General features: G+C 38.4%; 2 protein-coding genes across 3 annotated transcripts; both read right to left on the reverse strand.

Moving 5' to 3' along the window:
• Positions 1-73: 73 nt before the first annotated feature.
• LOC146387237 (uncharacterized) lies at positions 74-4,883 on the reverse strand. Of its 2 annotated transcripts, XM_084928697.1 has the most exons (4): positions 4,389-4,883; positions 1,213-1,312; positions 1,019-1,104; positions 74-352 (listed from the first exon to the last, which is right to left on the reverse strand). In XM_084928697.1, the coding sequence occupies exons 2-4, from the start codon at positions 1,283-1,285 to the stop codon at positions 170-172; spliced, it is 342 nt and encodes a 113-aa protein (XP_084784823.1). In that variant the 5' UTR covers positions 1,286-1,312; positions 4,389-4,883; the 3' UTR covers positions 74-169. The 2 variants fall into 2 exon arrangements, with proteins under 2 accessions (XP_084784823.1, XP_084784822.1); XM_084928696.1 differs by lacking the exon at positions 4,389-4,883 and having other exon boundaries at positions 1,213-1,630.
• Positions 4,884-8,964: 4,081 nt separating this feature from the next.
• Positions 8,965-12,542, reverse strand: akr7a3 (aldo-keto reductase family 7, member A3 (aflatoxin aldehyde reductase)). Its single transcript, XM_084928694.1, has 7 exons — positions 12,053-12,542; positions 11,335-11,522; positions 11,094-11,198; positions 10,721-10,817; positions 10,266-10,365; positions 10,030-10,159; positions 8,965-9,360 (listed from the first exon to the last, which is right to left on the reverse strand). The coding sequence occupies exons 1-7, from the start codon at positions 12,342-12,344 to the stop codon at positions 9,199-9,201; spliced, it is 1,074 nt and encodes a 357-aa protein (XP_084784820.1). The 5' UTR covers positions 12,345-12,542; the 3' UTR covers positions 8,965-9,198.
• Positions 12,543-13,158: the final 616 nt, after the last annotated feature.

Raw genomic sequence — 13,158 nt, forward strand, 5'->3', positions numbered from 1 at the left:
AAAAGAGTATTAATGGGGTTTTCTTTTTATATAGACATGACAATGAAGTGCTCTTTGATTAAAAATGGAGAAGGTGTACTGATCTATTCCAAGGACAGAAAATGTACACTTCAGGGGAGAATTCAAAAAACCTAATTAAGTGTAATTAGGGGAAAAAAATTCTATAAAATTAAATGACCAAGAAGGTTCTCATCTGAAGTAGTCTGGACACTCGTGGGCTATGAGATTCCAGGTTTCTTTGAAGGCGTCGACCACTCTCTGATCCAGAGGACCCTCTTCCGCAAGCAGCCATACTTTGCTGAAGCTGCTCCACGCTCGACATGCCAATAATGACTCCATCTCCAAGATCACTCTGGACACAAGAGTTGGAGAAAACGACACTGCTATGGCAAGGGTTTTATGAGATTATAGCTCGTAGTAAGGTTATGAGCAGCTGTAGCTATTTAATATAAATACTCAAAACAGGAATTGCACAGCTGGAGTCTGTTAATTTATTAAGAGATGTATATGTGGAGGATTTGTTACAATTTAAAAATAGGAACAAAATCTTGGTCATTACAGAATATGTAGTTTACGTGCAGCATCTCCTATTCACTTGGTATTTTGTGGTATTTTCTTTCTAAAAGAATCCATTTCAAATATTACAAACCTGCAGACAATATGAAAAACACTCGTGTTTTGTTCTACCTCCAGTAGGGGCATTTCCACTGCACTAAAACATAATTACAGTTATTAAAAACTAGTTAAAATCTTTCAGTGAAAAACCTCAAAGGCTGTGTAACTACTGACTCTTAGGATAGTTTTCAGAAAATAAGAGACTTCGTTTCAGGCTTACTGGTACACCACAAAGCACAGTGTTTCAGTGGTAACTCATAGTTCTTAATTTTCAGGTTTACAATAGTAGCAATTTGAAATGTTCTGTTTATTACTTTAACCGTATGGCTAATCTTTACCTGGTGAATACATAAATTACCATGAGCATAACATTTTTTGTCACTGCAGCTGTCCATGTGGGTACCTTAAGCTGAGAGTGATGATGCATCCAGCGCTTAGCAGCAGAAGTCAGCGAGGGTTTCTCTGACCCGTACGCTGTTTCCAAAGTATCTTCCACAGAGCAGGAGCACAATCACGGTTATGGTTAACAGAAATCTCATTCAACAACATAAAACAATTTGTTGGTACATATTTCAATAGCAGTCAGCTGATCTTCACCTGTCTCTGTATGCTGCAGCCCAGCTGTTACCAAAGAATCGTCCTGCAGGCTGGGAGCCATCTTTATCTTCATAGTGATACTTCCCTGTCAGAAGGCCACCTGGCAGAGGAGGACTAATGTCAGAACTCAGTACAGTATGTACTTAATGCTGTCACTCACCCAGGGCACATTTTAGCTCACAGGTAACGTTAACAAGGCAAAAAAAATACTAACTAAAGCAACTACTAACTATTCAACATCAGGTTATTGTGTGCTAGCAAAAGGGAATCACCAAAGTGAATGAAATCCATCTCCAGGGGGACATGAATGCATGTATGGGACATATTTTAATATTATATATTCATTTTGGGATAACTTCAGGATAGCTTTTATCCCTCCACATTAAGTGACATCTTTTTCACAACAGTCCCAATCCAGCAACCGCACGCGACCGCGCACTTCACGGACTACGGACGGCGGGTACTACGAAGTACGAGAAGTGCGGAAGTGAGAGGCTTGTGAAATGGGGCGGTCTGGCCTTCGTCGTGCTGGTCAGGTTGACTAGCAACCGCGAGAAACGTCTCATACAGCATTTTTTGACAGAAATGAAGGAGAAAAAATATTGTTTTGTTCGTGCATTTTGTTTATGACATCACTTTGATTTGTTGAGTATCTGAGGCTGAGACCACGGGACTGTAAAAACATGATTGTTGGGCTTCATTTCTGTACTGAACAGTCATTTCAAGATTAGTTGGTAAATAACAATTAGCTTATGTTGTTCATGAGACTAAAGTCATCTCATTTTGGCAATGTAATATATAATAATGTAATATAATATGACCAATATTATAGTTATTGTCAGATTATTATGATATATTACAGCAGTGATCATCTTAAATCTTCACTCAAAGACAAGTATCTTTGACAGTGTATATATAGATGTATGATAAATAAAAGAGATAAATATTGTTCGTTTAATATGTTGGCATTAAAATATCCACACCCACCGCCGCGCTAGGAATCCATATGTTGGCATTACTAAATTTGGCTCAATGCTTACATATATGTGTGAAAAGGATATGTACAAGCTGTGGTAACTGTTTCTGATAGAATGAAGAGTAGACTGATATATTAAAAATTATTTTATTGGGTGAGAAAATCAGACCATGTCATAACTGCTTTAATTCACACAGAATAGATATCAGAGCCTTAAACAGGCTGACTTCTGCTAAATGGGTCAAACTGGGCAGAAAGTATACAAACACATAACATCCTTATAGAATATGATGTAACACTATAGATCAACTTACCTCAGAATATATAAAGCATATAAACAATTACAGCAATATGATGCAACAAACACAGCAGTGCTACTAATCCAAAATACTCAAAGCTTCATAGAAATGAAACAAACATTTATTTTTAGCTCCATTCTGCTGCTGATACACACTTTAGGTTTCTGAATATTAAACTTGTTGCTGCCTTTCATAGTGTGTAACTTGAAGGCCCTGAGTACTTTCTCCCACACTGAAAACACTGGAATGATAAAATTATTTAAACATTACCTAATAAGACTGATTCTGGACAGACAGTTAGTGATTTTAAACTTTCCTAGCAGTCCTTCACAAACAGGGAACAGTCTGTCTATTCTCTCCATCTGTCAGCTGCTGCTGGCTCTTCCTCCTCCTCTTCCTCACACACTGCTGAGTTTGTGATGAATGTGTGATAAGCTGCAGGATACAAACACAAGTGTAACTTATAAATACATGTTCATACTTTTATTACACAATCAGAGAGAAAGAAACAGAGAGAGAGTGCAGGACAGACAGACAGGTGACAGTCTCAGGTGCTACAAAACAGCACAAGAGAAGGAGGATTTAGTGTTTGTGTTATTACGACTGCTAAACAAGAAGAGTTCCCAGATGGTACAGTGGACACATGTGTGACTGCTGTGATTAAAGCATCTTTCTTTCAGCTTAACGAGTGAACCGTCAGCTCGTTCAAACACACGTTAAAGTCCGTTTGGCTAACATTAACAGTGCAGTGAATCCTGCTTGTGCCCTGATATTCAGGACTGCAAACCGAGCAGCATCACTGACTTTCAGCTTGTTGTATATATATATATATATATATATATATATATATATATATATATATATATATATATATATATGTAGAGGCTTTAAAACCAAGTTAACGCTGAAAGTACAAACATCACTAATGTCACACAACTTTGCCGACATGTGGCCAACAGCAATGTTTTAATGTTCTTTGTTATTAAACATTCGCACATAAATAAGTGACATCATATTCAGTACTTACTTTTGACAGTTCACTCTTCGGCCGCTCCCACACCCACCATATTGTGGGATATATGGGACCACGAAGCGTGCACCGGACCACGCTTGATATTTGGGGAAATCGATGGGGCATTTGGAGTATGTATTTGAAGTACACTTCGAATTGGGACAGCCGTTGTTGCGTGGCGGTGACGTAATCGCACTTAAAATGCGTACTTCAAGCATGCAGACCCTGAATTGGGACACAGCCATGGTCTACTAATTTATTTTTTTTTTTAATTTAAAGAACACCTGCCTGCCTTCTAACATCCATTGATTTAGATAATATGTTTCTTAATGTCTAATAAGCTTCATACACTTGAGCACCAACAGTCACTATATGACTGGAACACAAACATCATCTCTCTTAATAAAATATTATACATGCATGTAGGGATGGGTATCGTTTAGGTTTTATCCCATACCGGTGCCAAACTGGTACTTTTGAAACGATGCCGGTGCTTAAACGGTGCTCAAACCGGTGCTTAAAGAATGGAGAACACACACTTTGTCCAAAAACCTCTCATGTTCAGCTGTTTTTTTGTAAAAAGATAACAATGTTAGCCTTTTCTGCAGCTATGGGGCATATATGGTATCGCTCTTGGCTGGAAGCAGTGCTTAAACAATGGAAAAAACACAAACTTTGTCCAAAAACCTCTCATGTTTAACTGTTTTCCACGTTTTCTTTGGTCATTTTAGCCTTTTTGGCCAGGGTGAAGGGAGTATCTGCCATCAAACAAGAAGACAGCTGCATGTAGCTATGATGATGTTTGCTAGTTCACCTTACATGCATTAATGTAATACCGTGGTGAGCCTACTCAACGTAAATTACACACGAACAACATTAAGCTACTCACGCAGAGAAGAACGGCTGCTGCTGCCATCATCATCCGTCATCATTTCTGCTACACTGGCAGGGCTACGGGCCAGGACTCTCCTCTTCGGGTTTTTGGGGAATGTTGCTAACTCCGGGTCAGATAACAGGCACCACACCCGCAGTAGATGTGCACGGTGTGAGGTCTCGCAGCAAGCTATCAAATACGGCGCATTTCTCGGCTTTAAAAAAAACGCTATGCGTCGCCAGGTGTTTCATCGGATTTGAGGTGTTACCTCCTTTGACAGTATCACAGTATCAGCTTAAAGCACTTGTTGCAGGCTGCTGAGTTTGCATCTTTTGCTGTGAAGTACAGCCAGACTTTTGACCGCTTCGCCTTGGGCATTTTTAATCTGTAGCTCTGCTCTAAAAGAACGTACGTACCTGGACCCGCCTACTATCCTCGGAAACGTAAAATGATTGGCTATAATCTAAAGTGTATCACAGCTCAGGAAAAAAAAGCACCGAAATAAAGCACCGAAATGTGCGCTGCTCTTCGGTCTGGTTACTACCGTTTATGTTAGTGCCATCATGGCACCGGATACCGGTACCCATCCCTACATGCATGCCATGATCAGCTACTGAACAAAAACAACCAAGTCAGGTGTTATAATGATTTTATTTTTATTTTAGTAGACCGCCAAAACTAAAAACAGACAGCTGGTGTTTAGAAAAGAGTTGAATAAATATTAGAACATAATCTGATCATTTCTGGAGCAGTCTTCATGGTAGCCACAAACAGCTGGTCCAGATGTTTTCTTATCCCAGTGAAAAGGCTATTATTTTCCTCTGGGATTAAAATAATTTTCATGTTAGTTTAATTCAGAATAAACTTAAAATAAACAGCAATAGAAACAGTAATATTTCAAACTTTATGTACAGTTTTAGCCACTCTTATCCACCATTGCCACTTTTTGAGCTTTGGACGAAATGCATTCTGGGATACTTGGATGCACCAAGAAGACACAAGTTACCACCCATACATGCTTGATGGAATGTATGAAGGAGTATTAGGCTCACATTTAAAAAAAAGAAAATGTTATTGACCATTTGGAGAAAAAAAATTGAATTTTGTTTTGAGAAAAAGGTTTTGAGAAAAAGTTGAGTCATCTACACGAGGCATTTGGTAGAATGTATAGGAAACATGGCAGTTTGTCTTGAAACAACAACTGTAATCACCATATTTTGACTTTTTTCTCAAATAATCAATAATATTTTATTTATTTTTTTAATGCGACCCTGATACTTGGTCGTAAGAATGGGCAGAGCCACAACACATCCAGGTAATTTGAGCATACTTGAACTGATACATACTTTGAACTGGAACAAGTAATTGTGCTGTGACTGATAACACTTCACAAGTCCATGCAAACACACAAACACACAAAAACAGCAGGAAGTAGTAAGAAAAAAAGCAAACTTTTCACTGCCACAACACCAACCAAGAAAAGTGGCCAAATAAAGGCTAAGCTAATTTAAGGGGCACACACTCCACTTTAAACAGATTGTGTAATTTTACGATGCTCCCTTTAGACAAGACCTCTGTGCACACTCCATAGAAGAGTTAGTATGTGCACAGCATCAAACATATGTTATAAGACATCTTAAAAAGAAAGAAAGAAAGAAAGAAAGAAAGAAAGAAAGAAAGAAAGGCACATAATCAGACTTAAATGTGCAATTAATGCTGCACAGACAGGCTTGGATCTGTTCTTAAAGTCGAACACTGTTAATGAGGTATGTTGATTTTTCTGGAATATGGAGATTCCAAATCAAATTTTATTTATAAAATATATTTATTTGTTGTACATTAAAAACACGCAATAAAATAACATACTCCATACACACACAAATGCCCACATAAACAGGATGGCAAAAATGCATAAACCTAAGCAATGACTTCTTTTTTATTTTGCATATTTGTTACATTTTACATGTTTCAAGTCATTAAAAAAACTTCAATGTTAGATAAAGATGAACAAATTAAATATAAAATGCATTTTTATATTTAATTAAGCAGAGGGAAAGCTATACAGCCATACTTGGCTCTCAGTGAAACAGTAATTCTCCTGTTAAATCATGAAATAACCGATTAAGCACACCCAGGCTTGATTACTGCCAGATCTGTTGAATCATGACATCAGTTAAAGAGAACCTGTCTGACAAAGTAAAGTAGCCCAAGAGATCTCAAAAAGAAACAAATCATGCCAAAGTTTAAAGAAACTCTCAAACAGCTGAGAAACAAAGTCACTGACATCTCCCAGCATTAAAAGGATTATGCAGCTATTTCTAAGCCTATCACAGCGAACCACAGTGAGAGGCATTATCCACAAATGAAGAAAACTTGAACAGAGGTGAACCTTCCCATGAGTGGCTGGCCTACCACTCCTGGATAAGTGTTTACTCACGACTCCTCCAGGAGGTCACAAAAGAACCCAGAACAACATCTAAAGAACTGCAGGCCTCACTTGTCTCAGTTAAGGTCAGAGTTCATGATTCAACAGAAAGAAACTGAGCAAATAATAGCATCCATGGGAGCAATCCAAGGATGAAACAAAGAGTCATCTCACAAAAAAAACATCTTGATGACATTTGGGAAAATATTTTGTATACTAATGAGATCCAAAGTTTAATAGGTGCAACTTTAAAAAACCTGGTTAGCTTTGAGTCTGGGCCTTTGTCCTCCAACTACTACATTCACAGACAGTGCAGAAGCTGTGCTGAGATGCTGTTGCTGAAATACTTTTTAATTATTTACAGTAAGCATAGCTACCAAGGCCATTGCCTTGGATAGAAAGACGCTGAAGCCAAACTGCTAGAAACCTCCCTTAATGCTCCCATCTATGTTGTGGTCATCAGCTTATAATTCAACAGCATCTCCTAATCTCCTCCTCCTGATGACTTCTAGGTCCTGAAGATTGTGTGACTAATGAAGCTGAAGCTGAACATACCTTCATCTGTGCCTTTGTTATTATATGTGCAGGAACGCTGATGTGGTAAAAATAGCAGGTGACAGACAAACAGTAACATTTTTGGACACTAATATTAGCGCCAGCTGTGAGAGATCAAATCATTTTGATATCCCACATTCCTTACAGTTGGGGAAAGTGTTTCTTACTTTCACTTTGCACTGTGCAGCACATGTGAGTTGTGTGATAATAACATGTGTGTCACTAAGACTAAACAGGAAATATTGCATATACATACAGAGCACCGTAGATCTGCATTCTTCCCCATACTAATTTGAATAGTTAGCTATACTATGAGCTTATTGCAGTTTTACTTATTGCTGATGATTTCCACTGAAAAACAATGTTATGGAATATAACACATTTTTTTTTTACAGCCTGACTATTAAATACTGTACCAATTCTAACCTCATAGCAAGACTTAACTATATGCAATTTAACCAACAAAATGATTTTAAGGAATGATGTCTTTGGTGAAGTCAGTCTTCCAACACCGGCCACATGTTACTGATTATATCAAAAGGAATGTTGGGGTAACCAAAGGCAGCGTTTCAATGAACCAAAGAATCTGAACTACACTGTGGTTTTGTTGTGTATTACACCAAGTAATGTCTCCCTTAATTTTGGTCTATTTCTCTGTATGTGTGCGGATCTGTGACTGTTTGTGTTCAGATATGCACACAAAGTGCATATAAGTAATAGTCTTAGATTTGTGTTGGTCAAGGCAACTACCAAAGACCTCCCATGGATAGACGTAAGACCATTTAGACTTTTTCTTGATTTATTGACTGAGTGGCTCTCCAAACATGTAAGTAGAGGAAGTCACCATCACTGAGGTAAGAGGGCTTCAGTTTGCAGTGGAAGCAAAAACTCCTTTGGAAAACTGGAAAACATTTTCAGAACATAGAAAAGTCATTCAGGTTGAAGATCAAACCTCACATTCTGCCTCTACACTCCACATGCCTGAGTATTGTGAATGGAAAACATAAACCCATCGTAATTAAATGATATTAGCCTGAAACTAAAAGATAATTACACTGACAGCACAAACAATCAAAGACCATCAAAGACCATGATGAGAGTGCACAGCAGCTAAATGATCTAAACTAATGAAATACCAATATCTGACGAGCCAAATAATTAGTAGTGACTGATACTGTTAACTGATATTGGTCTATCTGCAGTGGGTGATATTCACCTGTTGCTTCACATTGATTTTGCACTGACTAAATGTTCAAATATTGGGTGATAAAGAGCTAAAATGCTTTAAAATAGGCTACTCATTTCTTTCAAATATAGTTTTGTTTCCCTGGCTCAATAGTGGGAATAATAACTAGAAGAAAAATACAAGGAAGAACCTATGCAGGATGTGGAAGATGGTGATATAGACGGGGATGACAATGTAGAATGAAACTTCTGCAGTTCAGGACCATTTAAAAACTTTTGCCAGACATTAAATTTTGGCCATTTTATCGTAACAGCCAGCGCTGCAGTCTGTAGTCTCTCTGGTCTTTTTATCCCTTTCTTTTCAAACACCTACATCACTGTTCATGCTAAACCAAAACTGATGAATAATACACATGTATGGGAAAATGTTTTTTGATTTGACAAAATTTAATGCAAATTCTTGAAGAAGTTATTTTTCCATGAAACACTATTAATTTATTTATTTATTTTACATTAACAATGATGTGTTCTTTGATAAAAATACAAAGAAGGAAAAATATACATTTCAGGGGAGAACTCAAAAACTCTAATTAGGTGTAATTAGGAGAAACATTTTTCTGCAAAATTAAATTACATATAAAGTGATGATCAAGAAGGTTCTCATCTGAAGTAGTTTGGACACTCGTGAGCTATGAGATTCCAGGCTTCTTTGAAGGCGTCGACCACTCTCTGATCCAGAGGACCCTCTTCCGCAGCGGCCATGTTTTGCTGAAGCTGCTCCATGCTCGACATGCCAATAATGACTCCATCTCCAAGATCACCCTGGAGACATGTGTTGGAGAAAATTACTCAAAACAGGAATGACACAGCTGGAGTTCTGTAAATGTCTTGAGATTTGAATTTGTGGAGGATTTGTTACATTTTAAAAAAAAAAAAAAAAAAAAAAAAAAGAGAAGAAGAAGAAGAAGAAGAAGAAGAAGAAGAAGAAAATCTGGGTGAGTAGAGAATTTGGCATTTTTTTTTGACAATACATGTCAATTTAATCACTTTTGGGGTACTTCTTTTCTAAAAGAATCCCTTTCATATATTACAAACCTGTAGACAACATGAAAAACATTGTTGTGCTTTGTTCTACCTCTGGTTTTGCATATGGTGAAAGTTTGGGGGCATTTTCACTGCACTTAACATAATTAAAGGAAATAAAAAATAGACCTTAAAATCTTTCAGTGAAAAACCTCAAAGGCTGTGTAACTACTGACTGTTGGGATAGCACTGAAAAAAATCAAAGGCTTCATTTCAGGCTTACTGGTACACCACAAAGCACAGTGTTTCAGCGGTAACTCAAAGTTCTTAATTTTCAGGTTTCCAATACTAGCAATTTGAAATGTTCCGTTTATTACTCTAAGGGTAGGACTAATCTTTTTACTCGGTAAATATATAAATTATCATGAGCATAACATTTTTTGTCACTGCAGCTGTCCATGTGGGTACCTTAAGCTGAGAGTGATGATACATCCAGCGCATAGCAGCAGAAGTCAGCGAGGGTTTCTCTGACCCGTACGCTGTTTCCAAAGCCTGCAGAACCACCTCTATGGCCTGGAAATGACTTTTCTTCCAGTATCTTCCACAGAGCAGAAGCACAATCACGGTTATGGTTAACAAAAATCTCATTCAACAACAAAACAATTTGTTGGTACATATTTCAATGGCAGTCAGCTGATCTTCACCTGTCTCTGTATGCTCCAGCCCAGCTGTTACCAAAGAATCGTCCTGCAGGCTGGGAGCCATCTTTATCTTCATAGTGATACTTCCCTGTCAGAAGGCCACCTGGCAGAGGAGGACTAATGTCAGAACTCAGTACAGTATGTACTTAATGCTGTCACTCACCCAGGGCACATTTTAGCTCACAGGTAACGTTAACAAGGCAAAAAAAAATACTAACTAAAGCAACTACTAACTATTCAACATCAGGTTATTGTGTGCTAGCAAAAGGGAATCACCAAAGTGAATGAAATCCATCTCCAGGGGGACATGAATGCATGTATGGGACATATTTTAATATAATATATTCATTTTGGGATAACTTCAGGATAGCTTTTATCCCTCCACATTAAGTGACATCTTTTTCACAATCACAAGTGCTTTTTAAAATGGAACTGCAATGTGTAGCATAAAAGACTACCTGCCAGAGGATTGTATGCATAGAATCGCATTCCATAGTATCTCAGACATGGCAGCAACTCTGTTTCCACCTGTCTTGTTGTGGCATTGTACATTCCCTGTGAAAGATTGGAAGAATCTGAATTAGAAACAGGTGAAAAACAAGTAACAGTATAGCAGACATATAAATGTTCAGTCTACAACACCTAATGAAAGATTAAATCTTCAGTGATTTGCTGAACAAAAACCACAGAGATGAAGAGGAGTGAAAGTTTACTCTCATTCAACACAAGATGGCTAGCATGGCCCTCCTGTCTGACAGTAGTCTGATTATTATAGGATGAGGCTACTGAATTTAGATAAAAGTTAAATATCCTTAGAACAGGATATATTACCTGATAAACAGTGGGAACTATCCAGTTGTTGTGCCTGCAGATGCATACTATTTCAGCCACTTCCCAGGATACATAGTTTGAAAGGCCGAGCTCCTTGAATTTTCCCTGGGGAGTTGATACTTTCCATTTAGTATTAAAACATCTCAGGACTACAGATGGACAATAAAGTTATTTTTTTTCTGTGTGTTATGTTAAAGCAAGTTATTTAGCTATATGTTTATATATTCCCTGGTCTGCTAACCTCTTTGTGGAGGTCATTGCAGGCCCTGAGAGTATCCTCGATGGGGTTTTGGTGATCAGGGGCATGGAGGTAGAAAAGGTCCACACAGTCTGTCCGCAACCTCTGAAGGGAGGTTTCCAGCTGGGAGCGCACGCTCTCTGGCTTCAGCGTCTTTCCATCCCAGGGATTGGCCTTGGTAGCTATGCTTACTGTGAATGAGTGAGAAGTAGTCAGGTTAAAACAGCACAGCTCCTTCAGTGTCTGTGAGACAGACTGACACTGAAAGCTAGCCAGGCTCTTATTGCAGCACTTAAACTTTGGATTCATTATTACTAGAATGTTTCAGTGACATCAAAGCTGTATGGCTTTCATTAAAAACAAAACAACAACAAAAAAAAAACTTTAACGAGACCAAGAATGAGGTCACACCAAAGTATTTCAATTTGATATACAAGTCAAGGCTATGGACCTTGACTAAGCAGCTCCAAAACCTTCATTTTAGTTTTGAGACATTCAGAAATGGTTTAAAAAAAAACACTTTTTAAAAACGTGTTTTAATGGCTTCATTAACATATGTTTGATGTTGTGCAGCACCCTGGTCGATGTTTGTTGTATGCTTTATAAACAAAGTTGGTTACCCACAATTCAAGGTGGGGAAACCAACAGGCACGTTGGTTGCTTACCCGGTTGTTGTTAGCACGCTAGGAACATGCAGCATTACTGTGTGCTTATAAAATACCTGTTTTGGGGAGATTCATGCCTCCAATGATGGTCTCTGACTTCCCATCGACGTACATGAAGGCTGTGTCCAGCTGGTTGTGTCCTCTGTCCAGGAAAGCCTTCACCATTTCCAGGCTCTGCTCGGCGTCTGCTCGCCCCCCGAAGCCCATAGTTCCCAGTAAGGACACCGGCTTTTTAGCCGGAGACGACATGTTTCTGCGAGCCACACACTTCGGCAAATGTACAAGCACGTCTTTGGTAGCCTTACTCTGTCGGAGTGTGCACAGAGGTCGTGTTATTACCCAGAGCATGCTACTATAGCACTGCGATCAGGCGACAGAGGGCAAAGGTCGTATGTTAAGGGAGCGTCGTAAAGTTCCTTAAACCGTTTAAAGCGGAGAGTGCTGTTCCGATGATCAATTAGTACAGCTTTTATTCGGCCGCTTTTCTTGGCTGTAGTTCAGGCAGTGCAAAGTTCGCCTTTTCTAACTACTTCCTGTTGTTGTTGTTTTGGTTAATATTAACAGGACTTGTCATACTGTGTAAGTTTTAACTTAGACCACAAGGTGTCAGCAAATTACCGTCCATTCTTTCGTGTCACTCAGATAAGCTGATATAAACAGTCAGATAAAATGAGATATAATGAGTGTAGTTTTTGGTTTTTCGGTGCATCTTTATATATATTTGTTTTCCAAATGTGCCACTTCAGGACTGGCTTAACCCACATCTTGGCCTAGGACTCTGACATACTCAAATTTACCCAGACTGTTTTTCCCCAGTCTCAAAAGAAACTACAATTACTGAAACACCACTTGCTGTGGTGTAATTAGATAAACGCACATTAGGATATGCAAGATGTGCACAGTGTCTCCAGATCGCATTAGTTGCCGTCTTCAGTATTTTAGTAACAAGTCATATCACCAGACAAATATTTGTCTGGCTTTCGTGCCTATAAGGATCTCAAGACCAGGGTCTATTCTGTTCTCTGTGACTTTTAACGGAAAAAAAAAAAAAATTAAATCAAATCTTTGCATCTGCGCAATTTGTTTATTTTAGATATTGGTGTTTTCTTCACGGTCAACAACAGATATATCCTGGACAAGTTACGTCCCTGAAATAAACATA

Source organism: Perissodus microlepis, chromosome 5 (genome assembly GCF_051167445.1).
Source record: "Perissodus microlepis isolate ML-2025 ecotype Zambia chromosome 5, ASM5116744v1, whole genome shotgun sequence".
In the NCBI taxonomy this organism is placed as follows: domain Eukaryota; kingdom Metazoa; phylum Chordata; class Actinopteri; order Cichliformes; family Cichlidae; genus Perissodus; species Perissodus microlepis.